This window comes from Podarcis pityusensis (genome assembly GCF_964106645.2).
Source record: "Podarcis pityusensis genome assembly, chromosome: 18".
In the NCBI taxonomy this organism is placed as follows: Eukaryota; Metazoa; Chordata; class Lepidosauria; order Squamata; family Lacertidae; genus Podarcis; species Podarcis pityusensis.
The window spans coordinates 2,374,814-2,395,109 of record NC_138043.1 but is presented as its reverse complement, the minus strand read 5'-3'; the positions used below and the strand labels follow the sequence as shown (position 1 = coordinate 2,395,109).

Here is a 20,296-nt window from a genome sequence, read left to right as displayed (position 1 = left end):
CATGAGTAGAATGTGCACTTTTATTTAGAATGCATCTCTGGGTTATTTGTGGGGCATAGGAATTTGTCCATTTCCCCCCTCAAAAATATAGTCTGGGCCCCAACAAGGTATGAGGGACAGTGGACCGGCCACCTGCTGAAAAAGTTTGCTGACCCCTGGTAAGTCATGGGCCCGGCCTGCTCACCTGCTCCCTAAAATATCCCTGGTTTGCTCCTTTCTATATATAGGGTGCCTACATTCTGCATGGACTGGTCGCATAGCCGCATGTGCAAATGGCTTGAGATACCTATTAGGTCCATAAATTGCCATATAGCATATATTCAACACAAAAAACAGTGACAGTTTGTTGTTGACACAGGACAGCTGGACATATAAAAGGCCCCATTGCCTTCAGTAGCTGAGGGCCTCATCAAACCTAAATCCGGCCCTGGCCTTACATGGTTTGCTCACTTTCCACAGAGATCTGTCTGTTCTTCCACGTCCCAGATATCCATGCTTTCAAACAATTCTGAGATTTACAAGGCAGTACTGTTTTTCTAGGGGGAATAAAGAGGTGAAGGAACTCCCCGTGAACGCCTCCTTTGATCGTCATCATCATCGTCGTCATCATTTTATTTGCATGCACACTTCTTCAGATATTGGTATGCATGCACACAAAAGGTCATACCAATAACTTACTTGTTGTTTAGTCGTTTAGTGGTGTCCGCCTCTTCGTGACCCCCTGGACCAGAGCACGCCAGGCCCTCCTGTCCTCCACTGCCTCCCGCAGTTTGGTCAAACTCATGCTGGTAGCTTCGAGAACACTGTCCCACCATCTCGTCCTCCGTCGTCCCCTTCTCCTTGTGCCCTCCATCTTTCCCAACATCAGGGTCTTTTCCAGGGAGTCTTCTCTTCTCAGGAGGTGGCCAAAGTCTTGGAGCCTCAGCTTCAGGATCTGTCCTTCCAGTGAGCACTCAGGGCTGATTTCCTTCAGAATGGAGAGGTTTGGTCTTCTTGCAGTCCATGGGACTCTCAAGAGTCTCCTCCAGCACCAGAATTCAAAAGCATCCATTCTTCGGCGATCAGCCTTCTTGATGGTCCAGCTCTCACTTCCATACATCACTACTGGGAAAACCAGAGCTTGAACTATACGGACCTTTGTTGGCAAGGTGATGTCTCTGCTTTTTAAGATGCTGTCTAGTTGGTCTCTAAGGTGCTACTGGAAGGATTTTTTAAATTTTGTTTCGACTACGGCAGACCAACACGGCTACCTACCTGCATAATTTAATTGTAAGCCGCCTTTCCATAGTTGAAGGTACACTCAAGGCTGCTTCCAACATGACAAGATTTACATAATTACAAACATAACAAAAGTTGTAAACAATAAATAAAACAAATCAAAAAGTACACAACCGAACAGAAACAGTTTCCATGTAAATCATAAGATCTAAAACTAAAGATGCAACAATAATATCAGTACAGTGGTACCTCAGGTTAAGTACTTAATTCATTCCAGAGGTCCGTTCTTAACCTGAAACTGTTCTTAACCTGAAGCACCACTTTAGCTAATGGGGCCTCCTGCTGCCTCTGCACAATTTCTGTTCTCATCCTGAAGCAAAGTTCTTAACCCGAGGTACTATTTCTGGGTTAGTGGAGTCTGTAACCTGAAGCGTATGTAACCCGAGGTACCGCTGTAACAGCAACGGCTCTCTCAGCGCCCCGTAAACAATACTCCAGCCCAAGAATCTGTTCAACAGCCTCGGCTTTTGTAGCTGGAGTCAGTCCGCACTCCACTCTCCCAGGCCAGATGGGGAAAGGGCCAGCCAGGCAGGGTGCAGGTCTTCCAGGGCTCACAGCCAAGGTAAAGGTAAAGATAAAGGGACCCCTGACCATTAGGTCCAGTCGTGGCCGACTCTGGGGTTGCGGCGCTCATCTCGCTTTATTGGCCGAGGGAGCCGGCGTACAGCTTCCCAGTCATGTGGCCAGCAGGACTAAGCCGCTTCTGGCGAACCAGAGCAGCGCACAGAAACGCCGTTTACCTTCCCGCCAGAGCGGTACCTATTTATCTACTTGCACTTTGATGTGCTTTCGAACTGCTAGGTTGGCAGGAGCAGGGACTGAGCAACGGGAGCTCACCCCGTCATTGTGGGGATTGGAACCGCCGACCTTCTGATCGGCAAGCCCTAGGCTCTGTGGTTTAACCCACAGCACCACCCGCGTCCCCACAGCGAAGATAGTCTCATTTAAAACAACACAGATAAAAATTAAAAACAATTGTTCTCACAGATAAAAATTAAAAACAGCTGTTCTTTTACAATGGCAATGGTGACCACCTGAGAGGTGCCGGAACTGAGATCCGACGAGTTCTGGCCAGGTGAAAAAAAGCGGTACTATGGACTAGAAACTTGGCTTTTATGAAAGTGAAAAGGGCAGGATTCTCTGGAGTCAAAACTACAGGCAAGCACCTTCTGTGCGTCCGAGGAAAGTAGATGAGTAAAAGAGCAAATTAAATTAATTTGGGATATGCAGAATAAATAAAAATAAATAAATTTAAGGAACTGCAGAAAGAGGGGTTTAAATGTAAAATCAATGAAATGTACGAAACTGAAAATCACAAATAAAAGAATGAATAAATGAGCAGATTAAGTTAATTTGGATATGCAGGAGATATTAAAAACAAATTTAAGGAACCGCAGAAAGAGGGTGAAGGAAGTCAAGTTCTGAAATGTCGAAATGAATGTAGCGAAATGTATAAACTTGAAAAGTATAAATAAATAAAATGGATTTGTTCTTAAAAAATGAAAAGGATGTGTACAGTTATTCAACTTAGCAGGGAGTATATATTTGCAAGAGCATATATTGAAAGAAGATGAATAAAAGAGAAAATTAAGTTAATTTGGAATATGCAGAAAATATTAAAAAAATAAATTTAAGGAATTGCAGAAAGAGGGGGAAGGACGTCAAGTTCTGAAATGTCGAAATGAATGTAGCGAAATGTATAAACTTGAAAAGTATAAATAAATAAAATTGATTTGTTTTTTAAAAATGAAAAGGATGTGTACACTTATTCAACTTTGCAGGAGGCATGTATTTGCAAGAGCATATATTGAAAGAAGATGAATCAAAAAGAAAAATTAAGTTAATTTGGAATATGTAGAAAATATTTTTAAAAATTAATGAATCGCAGAAAAGGGGGTTAAAATGACTGTAAAGTCATTGAAATGTATAAAACTCAAAATCACTAAAATAATTAATTATTTTAATTAAAATAAAGGAATTAAAAGGAAATGGACGCGCACAGAACGTTCGCATCTCCCTTTGAAGTTCCTCCTCCATTGAGACAATTCGACTCAGAACACGCTCTCTGATTGGTTCCGCCCTCGGCCAATCCGCGTCGCCTCCGAGCCGTGATGCGTTCCATTGCGCGCGGCCGCCGAGGGAAGGAAAAGCGATGGCGGGAGGGGCGGGGCGGGGGAAAGCGATGGAACGCGAGCGGGCCAATCAGGAGCGCGGCGGCGGCGAGTCCCGTCCAATCCGCGCCCGGGGAGAGGGCGGTCATTTGCATAAGGACCCAGCTGCGAAAGGGGCGGCGCTTCTGCGGATGAAAGACTGGGGAAACTTTTGCAAAGGTTTCTATTTAATATTTTTATTTTTATCGGTGTTATTAATCCGGGCTGCTGGGTCGGGAGGGGGCAGATCTGGGGATCTGCAAGAAGGGGAGATCTAGGATTTTTTTATTTTTTAAATTTATAAAAAATAATCCAATTTTTTTGTGTGTTTTTTAAGGGAGGGGGAGGCTGGGAAGGAATAATATTGCAAAATGCGGGGGCTCTATTTACTTTTTCCAAGATTAATTAATGCTAATGCAATGGTGCCTGCCTGTCTCTCTGCCCCCCAACCCGACCCTCGGCCCTATAGCTAATTTTTTTTTTGTTTTTTTTAAGGGAGGGGGAGGCTGGGAAGGAATAATATTGCAAAATGCGGGGGCTCTATTTACTTTTTCCAAGATTAATTAATGCTAATGCAATGGTGCCTGCCTGTCTCTCTGCCCCCCAACCCGACCCTCGGCCCTATAGCTAATTTTTTTTTGTTTTTTTTAAGGGAGGGGGGAGCCTGGGAAGGAAACATATTGCAAAAGGCAATATTTACTTTTTCCAAGTGGATTAATGCGAATGCAATGGTGCCTGCCTGTCTCTCTGCCCCCCCAACCCGACCCTCGGCCCTATAGCTAATTTTTCTTGTTTTTTTTAAGGGAGGGGGGAGCCTGGGAAGGGAAAATATTGCAGAAAGGGGGTGGGGGCTCTATTTACTTTTTCCAAGTAGATTAATGCGAATGCAATGGTGTCTGTCTGTCTCTCTGCCCCTCTCTCTCTTTGCCCCCTCCCCTATTGCAATTCCCCAATTCCCCTGGCTGGGGGGTGGGGGGGTCTCTGGTCCCGGTTTGCATTTAATTTTAAGGACGTTTCCAGGGAGATCTTCCGGATCGTGATCTCCCTCCATTTCTGTAGGCGTCCCTTCTGCACCCTCCCAACATTTACCCGACGAAAATACCAACTTTCCCATTATTATTATTATTATTATTATTATTGTTGTTGATGAATAGGACGTCCCTATTTTCGTTGGAGAAGTGTTACTTATCTCCTTGACTGGGGGGTGGGGGTGGGTCACATAAACTACATGCCCTCCAACTTTTCTACCATGAAAATAGGGATGTCCTTTTCTATTGTTCTTCTTGTTGTTTTGTGATTTATATATCCTGCCCATCTGACCTGGGTTTCCCAGCTACTCTGGGCGGCTTCCAACATATATAAATAAAAACTTCCCTATCCAGGGCGGCCTTCAGATGTCTTCTAAAGGTTGCGTAGTTACTTACCTGCTTGGATCGGGGGTCAGATGACTCCAGACCCTCCAACGTTTCTCCTGTGAAAAGAGGGCCGTCCTATTCCATCCCTTCCAACGTTTCTCCCCTGAAAATAGGGACGTCCTATTCCATCATCTCCAACGTTTCTCTCATGAAAATAGGGATGTCCTATTCCATCCCCTCCAACGTTTCTCCTGTGGAAATAGGGACGTCCTATTCCATCCCCTCCAACGTTTCTCCTGTCAAAATAGGGACATCCTATTCCATCCCCTCCAACGTTTCTCCTGTGAAAATAGGGACGTCCTATTCCATCCCCTCCAATGTTTCTCCCCTGAAAATAGGGACGTCCTATTCCATCCCCTCCAACGTTTCTCCCATGAAAATAGGGACGTCCTATTCCATCCCCTCCAATGTTTCTCTCTTGAAAATAGGGACGTCCTATTCCATCCCCTCCAATGTTTCTCTCTTGAAAATAGGGACGTCCTATTCCATCATCTCCAACGTTTCTCCCGTGAAAATAGGGACGTCCTATTCCATCTCCTCCAACGTTTCTCCCCTGAAAATAGGAACGTCCTATTCCATCCCCTCGAACGTTTCTCCCCTGAAAACGGGGACGTCCTAAGGAAAAGCGGGACATTCCAGGGTCAAATCAGAAACCTGGACATTTTCTGTAAATTCAGGACTGTCCCTGGACAATAGGGACACTTGTAGGGTCTGGCCCTGCCTCCAGCGTTGAATCATAGGCTTGTAAATTCAGAAGGGACCTCTGAGGGACTTCTAGCCTGACCCAACCCATGCCTTCCCTTGCGAGGTTTTTACCCTGTCGGAAACGCGAGATGGACCAGCGCAGTGATACGGTTTCCTGGCAAAGAGTTTGTGCATTGTGGACTATATGGAACTTGCCAAACTGACTGGGAGACTCCCAGACCAGAGGGAAGAGATGGTGGAAGAAGAAGAGACGGTGGAAGAAGAAGTTTAAGGAATATTTGAAAAAAAATATGTTAATATTTAAACCTTAGAATAGCTTTGGAAGTGGATATAGGCTGTAGGGTTAGAAGTAGGAGATAGTGTATTTTAAAAGAGTATTATTTGTAAGTGATAAAATGTGGAGTTATTTTAAGTGTGGTCAAAAAAAAAAGATGGTTAGAAATTTTGATATATATAAATTGCTAAAGATGAATTAAAATCAGATAGGGGGGACTTGGGGAAGCCCACCTAACAATGTTTAGAAAAATAAGGATATAACAAGAATTTGTTTGTATTGTTTGTCTTTTCTGTTTGTGTTTTTTATTTAATTTGGGGGGGGGAAGAGTTCGAGTGTTGAAACAGAAAGGGGGTCCCCGTGCGAAACACGCCCTCTCTCACTTTCCTCCCGTGCTTTTCGCATTAAGTCCTCCATCGTCTCTTTCAGGCTCCCTTTTAAGAGCGGTCGCCTGAGTTTCTCACCGCCAACGAACGGAAAATGTCGCACGGCGCCAGGCAGCAAGCGGCTGGCCTTCTGTGAGTATTTCTTGTATTTTGTGTTGGTGCGTTTTCAAGTTGCCAAATCCCAAACTATCAAGATTAAAGGTCTTCCGGGGTTTGGGATGGCAGAGGTGAGAAAGAAAACCTTTTACTTTTCAAATCCTGGTTCGGAAGCGCCAGGTGGGAAGGCGGCGCCTTCGTTTGTTCAGCTATCAAAGAGATCATTTTTATTACCATATTTTTCGCTCTAGAAGACGCACCAGACCACAAGAAGCACCTAGTTTTTGGAGGAGGAAAACAAGAAAAAAAATATTCTGAATCTCAGAAGCCAGAACAGCAAGAGGGATCGCTGCACAGTGAAAGCAGCAATCCCTCTTGCTGTTCTGGCTTCTGGAATAGCTGCGCAGCCTGCATTCGCTCCATAAGACGCACACACATTTCCCCTTATTTTTAGGAGGGAAAAAGTGAGTCTTGTAGAGCAAAAAATATGGTAATTCTTTTGGGTTGACAAATCAACAGAGTCTTTTAGGAAAATAAACAAACAGAAGCTTCCCTTTACGGATGGTAAATTTGCAGTTCTGTGTAACCTTTTTCGCGTGCGTGGGGGTTTTTTGGTTTCAGGAACGCCGCGGGGAAAACCCAGCCGGGGAGTTTCCTGGTGTCAATCAAGCAAGAGAAAAGCGAAGTCCCTCGTCTGATCGCAGAGAAGCCCCATGGCGAAGAAGAGGTGAGACTCTTGGTGCGTCTATATGTCGGGGCTACGAGATTTTCCCCCACCCCAGACCTGCTTGGGATCTTGGCATCCGGGGGCTACCGTTTTTTTGTCCCCAGAGGGGAGACAACCCTACCTCGCTGCCGTTGTTGCCAACCTTTGCTGCACCTCTGCGCGACCGGGTCGCGATATTGATGTGAAGGAACAGGGGGTGGTTGTGGTGGAGTCTCGCCTTAAACAAACAAAAAAATTCATTATAATTTTTCAAGCACTTAAAGGTACAGTGGTGCCCCGCAAGACGAATGCCTCGCAAGACGGAAAACCCGCTAGACGAAAGGGTTTTCCGTTTTTGAGTTGCTTCGCAGGACGAATTTCCCTATGGGCTTGCTTCGCAAGACGAAAATGTCTTGCGAGTCTTGAGATTTTATTTTCGCTTTCCCCCCCCTTTATCTAAGCCGCTAAGCCTTTAATAGCCGCTAATAGCGCTAATCCGTTAAGCCGCTAATAGGGTTGCTTCGCAAGACGAAAAAACCGCTAGACGAAGACACTCGCGGAACGGATTAATTTCGTCTTGCGAGGCACCACTGTAAAGGTAAAGTGACCCCTGACTGTTAAGTCCAGCTGCGGATGACTCTGGGGTTGCGGCGCTCATCTCGCTTTACTGGCCGAGGGAGCCGGCGTACAGCTTTCAGGTCATGTGGCCAGCAGGACTAAGCCGCTTCTGGCGAACCAGCGCAGCGCACGGAAACGCCGTTTACCTTCCTGCCGGAGCGGTACCTATTTATTTACTTGCACTTTGACATGCTTTCGAACTGCTAGGTTGGCAGGAGCAGGGACCGAGCAACGGGAGCTCACCCCGTCGCAGGGATTTGAACCACCGACCTTCTGATCGGCAAGTCCTAGGCTCTGTGGTTTAACCCACAGCGCCAACCGCATCCCCTAAGAATCTATGTACTGTACTATAAATAAGACAGTATTGTAGATGATAAAAATCAAAATTATTATTTTTTCCTTACCTGCGCTGATGATAGTCATTGTTTGGATCCATTTCTGCAGCCACACAATCCATCAGTAACTGAACTGGGTTCCAAACAGTCACAAAAACAAATGATCCAAAAAAGCCTCAAAAACAAAAATGCAAAATAAATAGCAAAAACCAAAGCGGCAAACTTAAACCGTTCCGGAAGTCCGTTTGACTTGCAAAATGTTCGGAAACCAAGGTGCGGCTTCTGATTGGCGCAGGCGCCCCGGAAACAATAGCCGACAGCCGCGTCGGACGTCCGGCTTCCAAAAAACATTTGCAAACCGGAACGCTTACTTCCATGTTTTTGGCGTTTGGGAACCAAGGTGTTTGAGAACCAAGGTATCACTGTATTCTTTCAACTTAAAAGGTTCCAGTCCTCTTTAGTTGGGACCTTGCTTACTTTCCATTTTGGGAGCTAACAAAACACTTTGGGGCCACATAAATAGATTCCAACTAAACTTTCTGGCAGCAAGTCCGCCTTTGCTGGAGGTTTTCCAACAGAGGTCGGATCCCCACCTGTCAAGAATTATTTTGCAGCTTTGCAGGGCAGCTTTTAAGGTTTCCCCTTCCAAGCAACGCTCTGAGCCCATGAGGACTAGAAACCTGTGTTTGCTTTCTAATGCAAGCCGGAACCCCCCGCTTGATATAAGCTCCAGCCATGGGTGTTCAGCTACCTCCTGTTTTTCCCCTGAGTAGCCCGTGAAGAAGAGGGGATGGCCGAAAGGCAAAAAGAGGAAGAAGATTCTCCCGAACGGGCCAAAGGCCCCGGTGACAGGATACGTCCGCTTCCTGAACGAACGGCGGGAGCTGATTCGTATGCAACACCCGGATCTGCCGTTCCCGGAGATCACAAAGATGTTGGGCGCAGAATGGAGCAAACTCCAGCCGGCGGATAAACAGGTGAGATTGGCTGAATTTTCATGGAGGAGAGTCAACAATGGGTTTTAGCCACGATGGCTCTGATCTGCCTTCTCGGACGGAGGCGGTGATGCCTGTAATAATAACAACAATAATAATAATAATAATAATAATTATTATTTATTCTTTATACCCCGCCCATCTGGCTGGGTTTCCCCAGCCACTCTGGGCGGCTTCCAACAAAACACTAAAATACAATAACCTATTAAACATTAAAAGCTTCCCTAAAGAGGGCTGCCTTCAGATGTCTTCTAAAAGTCAGGTAGTTGTTTATTTCCTTGAAATCTGGTGGGAGGGCGTTCCACAGGGCAGGTGCCACCACCAAGAAGGCCCTCTGCCTGGTTCCCTGTAACCTCGCTTTTCGCAGGGAGGGAACCGCCAGAAGGCCCTCGGAGCTGGACCTCAGTGTCCGGGCAGAACGATAAGGGTGGAGATGATCCTTTAGGGATACTGGGCCGTTTAGGGCTTTCAAGGTCAGCACCAACACTTTGAATTGTGCTCAGAAACGTCCTGGGAGCCAATGCAGATCTCTCAGGACCGGTGTTATATGATCCCGGCGGCTGCTTCCAGTCACCAGTCTAGCTGCGGCATTCTGGATTAATTGCAGTTTTCGAGTCACCTTCAAAGGTAGCCCCACGTAGAGCGCATGGCAGTAGTCCAAGCGGGAGATAACCAGAGCATGCACCACTCTGGCCAAACAGTCTGCGGGCAGGGAGGGTTTCATCCTGCGCACCAGATGGAGCTGCCCTGGACACAGAATTCACCTGCGCCTCCATGGACAGCTGGTTCATTCGAACTGCCGACCTTCTGATCGGCAAGCCCTAGGCTCTGTGGTTTAACCCACAGCGCCACCTGCGTCCTGTGTACAGTGGTACCTCGGGTTAAATACTTAATTAAATACTTAATTTGTTCCGAAGGTCCGTTCTTAACCTGAAACTGTTCTTAACCTGAAGCACCACTTTAGCTAATGGGGCCTCCTGCTGCCGCCACGCGATTTCTGTTCTCATCCTGAAGCAAAGTTCTTAACCCAAGGTACAATTTCTGGTTTAGCGGAGTCTGTAACCTGAAGCGTCTGTAACCTGAAGCGTCTGTAACCCGAGGTACCACTGTAAAGGGCAGAGGGGTTTGCCAGCTGGAAATAAGGCCAGAGGGGGCTTGAGGGTCGCAGAGGGAGGCTGACCCTTATTCCTCCGTCGTTCCAGCGTTACCTGGATGAGGCAGAACGTGAGAAGCAACAGTACATGAAGGAACTGAGGGAATATCAGCAGTCCGAAGCCTACAAGATGTGTGCCGAAAAGATGCAGGAGAAAAAGATCAAGAAAGGTGAGACGGTCGCTAGTAGGTTTGCCAGAAGTTTGTAAGGCGAATAAAATTTGTCTAGATAAAAAATGGGAAAGCGGAATAATAAGAACGAAATGCGTCCAGATTAATAAATTGTAAAGCAACACAATGAGAAGAGTTGGGAGTCAAACATTTACGGTGTGTCCACCGTGCGTATGTAGGTAGGTAATGTATCTACTGTACATATTGTATTAAGTTTATGTAAATCGATGTATAATAAAGATTATTTAAAAGAAAGAAAGAAACAGAAGGGGTGGCCTCCTTCACTGGGAGTTATCGACCTTATTAAACTTTTGGGGAAGAGGCATTGTAAGAGCGACAGATTTCCTGACGTGTTCGCTCGTTTTCCTTTTCCCTCCTCCTCCCTCCTTTCCTTTTGTGTCGTGTCTTTTAGCTAGGAAGCACAGCACAAATTGCAAATTTAGCAGCCTGGGGTTGGGAAAGAGGGTGAGCCTCAGGTTTTGGGGATCTTGGCTAGAATCCTGCCTATGCTCCCCAAATCATTCTGTGTGCTCAGTTGAGTCACCATCTCCCCACTCTCTGTTGACATTATTATTGCTTTTTTAAAAATACCTTTCAGAGGATGCCGGTTCTGGAGTCGTGAACACGCTGCTGAACGGGTACAAGGTAAATCCGGCTATCAGACTTTGAGGAAATGCCTCAGGCCTTCTTTTTAAGAATTAAATGTTGTTGTTTCTGTTAAAAACCAATTTTCTTGCATGCAAGCTTTGGAGATTAGCAGAGTTCTTCATCAGCCCATGCCCCCAGACCTACCTTTTAAGAATTTAATTTTGTTGCTGTTGTTATCAAAAGCAAATTTTCTTATATGCAAGCTTCGTAGATTTGCAGAGTTCTTCATCCGCCCATCTCCCCAGACCTTCCTTTTAAGAATTTAATTTTGTTGTTGTTTTTGTTAAAAACCAATTTTCTTGTATGCAGGCTTTGGAGATTTGCAGAGTTCTTCGTCAGCCCATGCCTCCAGACCTTCCTTTTAAGAATTTAATTTTGTTGTTGTTGTTGTTATCAAAAGCTAATTTTCTTCTTGCATGCAAGCTTTGGAGATTAGCAGAGTTCTTCGTCAGCCCATTCCCCCCAGACCTTCCTTTTAAGAATTTAATTTTGTGGCTGTTATTAGAAGCGCATTTTCTTGCATGCAAGCTTTGGAGATTTGCAGAGTTCTTCATCAGCCCATTCCCCCTGATCCTACCTTTTAAGAATTTAATTTTGTTGTTGTTATTAAAAACAAATTTTTTTGTATGCAAGCTTTGGAGAATTGTAGAGTTCTTCCTCAGCCCATCCCTCCCTCCAGACCTTCCTTTTAAGAATTTAACTTTGTTGTTGTTGTTAAAAGCGCATTTTCTTGTATGCAAGCTTTGGAGATTTGCAGAGTTCTTCATTAGTCCGGAGAAGCATTCTGAAGCACTCCAAAGCTTGCCCACTGCCCATAACATTTTGTTTGCCCAAAATGAGGATTTCCCTAATTCAGATTTTGGGATCGTTCTTTACAGGCCATCATCGCTGCTGCAAGTTTGCTTTTACGTTTTTTAAAATCAATCCCATCAGTTCATCATAAGGCCTTTACAGTGCACAGCCAGGTTATAAAACCAGGTTATAAAACAACGCTTTATTCTGAAAAAAAACATGACCTATAAAAGTTTACAGCACGCAATAAGGTTTTGAAATTAAAATTAGGAGGCTGGAACATAGCCGGAACGGAGCTTCTTAGCTGATAGAGCAAATTTGGCTGCCGGATGTGAAAATGTTTTATCAGACAGAAGTTCCAACGGTCACTTCCTGGGGGGAACGGCCCAAGAAACAGCTAAAAATAGATGATTTAAAAAACAATAATTCTCTGGGCATTTTATATAAAGCAAGTAACGCATGATATCTTTAAGGTTATGGGGCCTTGATTGGTTGATAGTGATTTGGGGGTACCAAATAGAATAACGGGCACCTTTTTCCATTTATTTAAGAGTTGAATGTTTTACCCCCTATTTATCCATCTTAAGGGTTGGAGTCCAGGAATCTGGGGGTTTTGTTTTCCGAAGGTGTTTTTCACGGGGAAAGGCCCTGAAACGCACATTTCTGCACTGCGGGGATTTAGAAAACGATTTCCTAAGACTTTTTCCACCTGACTTCTGCCCCCAAAAAACATGCACAACTCCCAATTCATCCCCAAATTTTCCCTGGGGAAATAATGCAAAGTTGTTCTCTTGTTTCTGTTCACCTGTTTCCTTCTCAATCAGCTGGGAGAGGGAGGCAGCGACGGATTCTCGACATTTGACGTCCCCATATTTACGGAGGAGTTCTTGGACCAGAATAAAGGTAATTTAAGGAACCGAGGGGCCGTCGTGGGCTTACAAAAGTCCTGGGTACCAGTGCCGGATTTACGTATAAGCTAAACAAGCTATAGCGTAGGGCCCCACTCTCTTGGGGGCCCCAAAAAAATTTAAAGGAAAAAAAAACTGGATGTACATTTCCAAAATATAAGATAAAAAAGAAATGAAATAAAACCTGCGTACAGCAACAGTGTTTTGTGTTGTGCAGGCTCCTGTGATGTAAGTCATGGGCCCCGCCTGCTAGCCTGCTCCCTAAAATATTACTGTTTTGCTCCTTTCTATATATAGGGTAGGGACGTGGGTGGCGCTGTGGGTTAAACCACAGAGCCTAGGACTTGCCGATCAGAAGGTCGGCGGTTCGAATCCCTGCGACGGGGTGAGCTCCCATTGCTCGGTCCCTGCTCCTGCCAAGCTAGCAGTTCGAAAGCACCTCAAAGTGCAAGTAGATAAATAGATACCACTGCGGCGGGAAGGTAAGCGGCGTTTCCGTGTGCTGCTCTGGTTCGCCAGAAGCGGCTTAGTCCTGCTGGCCACATGACCCAGAAGCTGTACGCCGGCTCCCTCGGCCAGTAAAGTGAGATGAGCGCCGCAACCCCAGAGTCGGCCACGACTGGACCCAGTGGTCAGGGGGTTCCTTTACCCTTTACCTGTTGATATACTTCTTGTATTTCAGTTCAACAATTGCTTTGATAAAAGACATATTTTGTGATGTGCAAATGGCTTTAGATACCTACTAGGTCCATAAACGACCATATAGCATATATTCAACACAAAAAGCAGCGACAATTTGTTGCTGGCAAAGGACAGCTGGACATATAAAGGGCCCCACTACCTTCAGGAGCTGAGGGTCTCGCCAAACCTCAATCCGGCCCTGATCCTGACAGGTACAGGTGCCAACTCCCCTGGGTGCCCGTACACCCGCAAAATTCCCCATGCAGTGCACCCACAAATTTCTTGTTCCAATACTCTCCCTGTTATGTACTGAAGTTCTCACCCTGGGCCAGCAGGGGGATACTGTAGATAGTTATGCAAATAAAGGATCGAAAGTGACATTCCGTGATTGGATAGTTTTAGAAAATTGTTACAGTTACTGTCAGGGGTTCAGGAGCAGAGGCACAGGAAAGGGAGGAAATAGAGAGCGAGGGGGAGGAGTCCGAAGGAAATGTTAGCGATGACAGCGGTCCGAGGTCTCTGAGTCTTTCCAGCGAATCGGAAGATTCACAGAAAGGGGCTCCCATGGTCAGAGCAAGGGGGGTGCCGAGGGGGACACCCCAGGAAGAAGGGGCCAGAGGGGACTCAGAGAGCAGCAGTTGGAAATCAGGACCAGCGTCCACACCAGAGTGCAGTAGGGGGGAGGAGTCCCAGGCATCGGGATCAGGCGGCGCACTGCCAGTGGGAGGACATGAGTCAGGATTGGCCACGCCTCCATCGGGGAGCGAGGAAACGGTCGAGAGGAAGGTTGAAGGCTGGGCGCGCGCGCCAAGTTCAAATGTACAGGAGGGCGGCGCAGTTGGCAGCCCGGATAGGGAGCCAGGTCCCAAAGCCCGCCGAAAAGAGGGGGAGGAGTCAGGGGGGTCAACGTCAGCGTCAGAAGAATCCAGGAAGGAAGGGACCCCGGGGGGTAGCAGGACCCAGAGGAGAAAGGAGAGACGGAAGAGGTGGAGTAAGGCTAGAATCTTAAACTGGTGTACAGGGGGCGGAGACTCAGATGGAGCTTCGCCGATCTAACCCCTAGACGTAGAGCTGGGGCGCTGCGGCTTGAAAATGGAAACTGTACTTCAATAAAGACTTTTGTACATTACTGCCGGCTAGCGTTGGTCCTCTGTGAGCTGGGACCTGGAGCCAGCTCTGACAGTTACGTTGTACTGGAGCTCTATATAAGCAGGCTGACTGAACCCTTCAGTTCAGTTCTGTCCTGGCCTGTGAATAAACAAGAGCTGTTTGAAGAATCGCTATGTCGTCCGATATGTTCACCCACAACTTAACACTCCCTGTGTTGTCCGTTTGTTTCTCCAGCCCGGGAAGCGGAGCTCCGGCGCCTGCGCAAGGTGAACACGGAGTTTGAGGAGCAGAACTCCATCTTGCAGAAACACACAGAGAACATGAGTTGCGCCAAAGAGCGCCTGGAGCAGGAATTGGCTCTGGAAGAGCGCCAGACCATCGCCTTGCAGAAGCAGCTACAGACAGTGCGCCAAGCCTTGACCGCCAGCTTTGCCAGCCTGCCAATCCCAGGTACGGCTGGGCGGCCCCCACTGGATGGGACGTGGCTACACGAATGAATGAATGAATCTTTATTTGCGTCAGCCGCTGGCCACAGCAATAAAACAACAATACGCTATACAAAGAATAGAAATAAAAAGTCAATTATATACCATTGGGACGCGGGTGGCGCTGTGGGTTAAACCACAGAGCCTAGGGCTTGCCGATCAGAAGGTCGGCGGTTCGAATCCCTGTGACAGGGTGAGCTCCCGTTACTCTGTCCCTGCTCCTGCCCACCTAGCAGTTCAAAAGCACGTCAAAGTGCAAGTAGATAAATAGGTACCACTCCAGTGGGAAGGTAAACGGTGTTTCCATGCGCTGCTCTGGTTCGCCAGAAGCGGCTCAGTCATGCTGGCCACATGACCCGGAAGCTGTATGCTGGCTCCCTTGGCCAGTAAAACGAGATGAGCGCCGCAACCCCAGAGTCTGGACCTAATGGTCAGGGGTCCCTTTACCTTTACCTATATACAATACATTTTAGGTTTTTGAATAGTGAACCTTATTCTGATTGCCCAGGCGAAAAACCTTGCCACCTTTGTTGTCACCTGGTCATCTTGATCTGCCAAGGGAAAGGACCCTGGGGCAACCAGGAATGGATGATAAAAGAGGGGTGATAATCTCATTCCTCTTTTATAAAGAGGGCAAGCCAGAAGGCTGTGCGCCACCGATTCGGGACTGACGTCTCCACAGGGATGTTTTTCGTGTGGGATCGTGTGGCGCTCATCTCGCATTACTGGCTGAGGGAGCCGGCGTACAGCTTCCTGGTCATGTGGCCAGCGTGACTAAGCCGCTTCTGGCGAACCAGAGCAGCGCACGGAAATGCCGTTTACCTTCCCGCCAGAGCGGTACCTATTTATCTACTTGCACTTTGACGTGCTTTCAAACTGCTAGGTGGGCAGGAGCAGGGACCAAGCAACGGGAGCTCACCCAGTCGTGGGGATTCAAACCACTGACCTTTTGATCAGATATATATCCACTCTGGGATATATATAAATAATAATAGTGATATGGGCAGACGGTCAGTTTGCAGAGTGCGATGGAGGTCAGCGGATATCTGATCGGTTTTTCTCCTCCAGGCACCGGGGAGACCCCTACATTGAGCACCCTCGATTTCTACATGGCGAAGCTCCACAGCGCCATCGAGAGCAACCCGGTGCAGAACGAGAGGCTTGTGGTGCGGGTGAAGGAGATTCTGTCTCGCATCGCCAGGTGAGCCATGCGCAGGACGCAGCCGTCACGAGCGGAGGGTCGGGAAGGGGGCTGCTAACTAATCCAGAATGTGGCAGCCAGACTGGGGACTGGGAGCGACCGCCGAGACCACATAACCTGAAAGACCTACATTGGCTCCCAGGACGTTTCCAAGCACAATTCAAAGTGTTGGTGCTGACCTTGAAAGCCCTAAATGGCCCAGTATACATGAAGGAGCGTCTCCACCCCCATCCTCCAGCCCGGACACTGAGGTCCAGCTCCAAGGGCCTTCTGGCGGTTCCCTCATTGCGAGAAGTGAGGTTACAGGGAACCAGGCAGAGGGCCTTCTTGGTGGTGGCGCCCTCCCTTCAGATGTCAAGGAAATAAACAACTATCTGACTTTCAGAAGACATCTGAAGGTAGCCCTGTTTAGGGAAGTTTTAAATGTATGGTGTTTTATTGTGTTTTTAATATTTTGTTGGGAGCCGCCCAGAGTGGCTGGGGAAACCCAGCCAGATGGGTAGGGTAAAAATAATAAATTATGATTCTGATATTGCTTATCCCCCTCTCTCTTCTAGTGAACACTTGTGAGCAGCTACAGACCTCCCAGCGCAACTCGAAAACTTCGCACAAGTCTCCCTGCTTGCAGCTGTCTCCACCTTCCAGACCTCTCCTCTCTTAACTGTGCCTCTTCTGTGCTCCTGAGATGTTTCAGGATCAATCTTCTCCCAATCTCCTTATTCCTCCTCAAAGCTGTCCGTCAGGGTGGTTAGATATTTTAGAACATTAGGGAAAAAATCATGTTTTGCGCAAAGGTTCCTTGAGCTCCGGGATTCTACGGTTCTTCTCGGGGAAGGACGACGACGACGGGAATTCCAATTTTTGCCGCTGTTGTTTTGGCGTTTTATTGCGGCGAGAACGCCGGTGGCGCGCACATTGCGGCACAAAATCCGTAGGGTGTTCCTGCTTCCGAACGCCCTAATTGACTATAATTGATGGATCCGCGTTTGCCCCTCATTTTTCTGCGCCTGCTGTTTCTTAAACAAGAGAAGAGAGCCACTTTCGAATCGGCTAGATTTCTCAAGGATCTGTTTGAAAATGCCGCTGTTTTCACAGCACGGCCAGCCAGCCCAGAGTCAGGACTTCTGATTTGTGGCACAGTCGGGGACGAATGAATAAATTTACGATAATTGCTGACTGCGGTTTGATGGAAACAGGGCACACGCTGCGTCAGAAATGCAGATTAAATTTTTGCAGGGGCCCCCCGAAGAAGTGTTGCGTTTTAAATTGGGGAGACCCAGAGATTAAACCTTGCATTTCTCCGTGCAAAGTCCCTGAGCTACACGGATCCTGTTCCTTTCTAGTTAAAGGGACCATGCAATCTGGGTTGAGATCTAGCCCAGAATTGCTGGAGTCAGTGGCTTTCCAGGAATTTTAGGGTGGAAAAGACCCGCCAGAAAATCATGCTTTTACAGGGCAGTCACAGGTTAGGCTACTTGGGAGTAAGACCCACTGAGATTAATGGGACTTCACTCTCAGGTTTGTCTATATAGCAGGATCCAGCCAGATATCTTGATCTGCACTATTCTGGTCTCCCGACCACCGCTAAGCTATATCACTGCCTCGACCTGTTTATTCTTAGGGTTAATTTCCTGGAATTTTCACATCCGAGGAAAAAAAATTGTCTACAATTTGGTAGGGTAAATAAATAAATATTTTTTTTCAAAACAAAATTAGACCCCAATTTCATTGATCTAAGAATCCAGGCTTTTATCCCTTTTTATAGACAGTTGCAATCAAAAATTATTCAACTCCTCCCCCATTTCAAATCAGGTTTGTTATCAAAATTCACAGATTCACAGGATCAAATCAGAGACGCGTTTTCAGCTGAATTTTGGGGGAGCTGTTTTGAAGCAGCCGTCGTGTCAAACTATTTCCTCCTTGCAATCAGCTGAAAGTTTGTGGATTTCGATAATAAACTTGATTTGCAATGGGTTTTTGTTTTTGGAATAATTTCGATTGCAACCGTAGATAAAATTTTCTTGCTCTCCTCATTTTCAGTGGAGCAGGAAATTAAAGAGAGGTCCGCTGGATCATGTGTGAGGGGGTTTCAAAGCCCTTTCCCTGCTTCCCAAGAGGAGGAAGGAGAATAATAATTTGTAATTATGCGAAGTAAAAAATTCTTTCCTGTAGCACCTTAAAGACCAACTAAGTTAGTTCTTGGTATAAGCTTTCGTGTGCATGCACACTTCTTCAGATACACTGAAACAGAAGTTACCAGATCCTTCTATATATTGAGAAGGTGGGGAGGGGTATTACTTAGAAGGGTGGTGGGAATCGGAGATTGGCAGATAGCTGAGATGAGCCTGTTGACGACTCTTAACGACTGTAATAGGTCTTACAGGAAAAGGCAAGGGGTGAGAAGGTGAGAAATGGCTTAGTCATGTATAATGAGATAAGAATCCGATGTCTCTGTTCAGACCAGGTTTCTCTATTGTTTTAAGTTTGGTAATGAGTTGTAATTCAGCAGCTTCTCTTTCCAGTCTATTTCTGAAATTCCTTTGTAGTAAAACAGCTACTTTGAGATCTTGTATAGAATGTCCTGGGAGATTGAAGTGTTCTCCTACTGGTTTCTCTGTTTTGTGATTCTTGATGTCAGATTTATGTCCGTTTATTCTTTGGCGTAAGGTTTGGCCTGTTTGTCCAATATAGAGAGCTGAAGGACACTGTTGGCATTTGATGGCATACACAATGTTAGACGATGAGCAATTAAATAGTCCCGAGATGGTATGTGTGATGTTGTTGGGGCCAGTAATGGTGTTGTCCGGGTGTATGTGGCAGCAAAGTTGGCATCTGGGTTTATTGCAGGCTCTGGTGCCAGTGTCCGTGTTAAGTCTGGTTGTAGTATTATTGTGGGTTAGGAGTTGTTTAAGATTGGGTGGCTGTCTGTAGGCAATGAAAGGTCTTCCTCCCAGAGCTCTGGGAGGAAGACCTTTCATTGCCTACAGACAGCCACCCAATCTTAAACAACTCCTAACCCACAATAATACTACAACCAGACTTAACACGGACACTGGCACCAGAGCCTGCAATAAACCCAGATGCCAACTTTGCTGCCACATACACCCGGACAACACCATTACTGGCCCCAACAACATCACACATACCATCTCGGGACTATTTAATTGCTCATCGTCTAACATTGTGTATGCCATCAAATGCCAACAGTGTCCTTCAGCTCTCTATATTGGACAAACAGGCCAAACCTTACGCCAAAGAATAAACGGACATAAATCTGACATCAAGAATCACAAAACAGAGAAACCAGTAGGAGAACACTTCAATCTCCCAGGACATTCTATACAAGATCTCAAAGTAGCTGTTTTACTACAAAGGAATTTCAGAAATAGACTGGAAAGAGAAGCTGCTGAATTACAACTCATTACCAAACTTAAAACAATAGAGAAACCTGGTCTGAACAGAGACATCGGATTCTTATCTCATTATACATGACTAAGCCATTTCTCACCTTCTCACCCCTTGCCTTTTCCTGTAAGACCTATTACAGTCGTTAAGAGTCGTCAACAGGCTCATCTCAGCTATCTGCCAATCTCCGATTCCCACCACCCTTCTAAGTAATACCCCTCCCCACCTTCTCAATATATAGAAGGATCTGGTAACTTCTGTTTCAGTGTATCTGAAGAAGTGTGCATGCACACGAAAGCTTATACCAAGAACTAACTTAGTTGGTCTTTAAGGTGCTACAGGAAAGAATTTTTTACTTCGACTATGGCAGACCAACACGGCTACCCATCTGTAATTGTAATTATGCGTAATTTTGCTTAATTTGCAGAATGAAATCAGCTGGCAAGACTTGGCCGTTTTTTCGCCTAAACCATGGTTTACTGTGATCAAGCAGACAGTGTGCACCATGGTTCCTTGTTCAAGAGAAATGAGCCATAACCTTGGTTTCGCGTTACATGCAAACCCTGGTTTGTGGTTTATGTAACTCTAAACTACATTGATCAGCCCAAGGAATTACCAATTATGATTTATTTGGATCGAAACAAAACGATGACCCCTGCTTCGGCCGTAACGCTAAGCCCAGGGATCGTGGTTTCTTTCCTCTGTGTCCTAACCACGGTTTACGTTGCAGAATGCAGAACGGTCCAGTTTGTCAATGGAGGATCTCAAGTTTCCTTGGCACAAAA

General features: G+C 46.3%; 1 protein-coding gene across 3 annotated transcripts; it reads left to right on the top strand.

The window, feature by feature from the left end:
• Positions 1-3,550: 3,550 nt before the first annotated feature.
• Positions 3,551-17,804, top strand: HMG20B (high mobility group 20B). 3 transcript variants are annotated; one of them, XM_080989153.1, is made up of 11 exons: positions 3,551-3,608; positions 6,252-6,340; positions 6,926-7,043; positions 8,737-8,940; positions 10,161-10,281; positions 10,880-10,926; positions 12,546-12,624; positions 14,655-14,870; positions 15,974-16,106; positions 16,664-16,693; positions 16,736-17,804. In XM_080989153.1, the coding sequence occupies exons 2-10, from the start codon at positions 6,303-6,305 to the stop codon at positions 16,674-16,676; spliced, it is 969 nt and encodes a 322-aa protein (XP_080845279.1). In that variant the 5' UTR covers positions 3,551-3,608; positions 6,252-6,302; the 3' UTR covers positions 16,677-16,693; positions 16,736-17,804. The 3 variants fall into 3 exon arrangements, with proteins under 3 accessions (XP_080845279.1, XP_080845280.1, XP_080845278.1); XM_080989154.1 differs by having other exon boundaries at positions 6,926-7,031; positions 16,664-17,804; XM_080989152.1 differs by having other exon boundaries at positions 16,664-17,804.
• Positions 17,805-20,296: the final 2,492 nt, after the last annotated feature.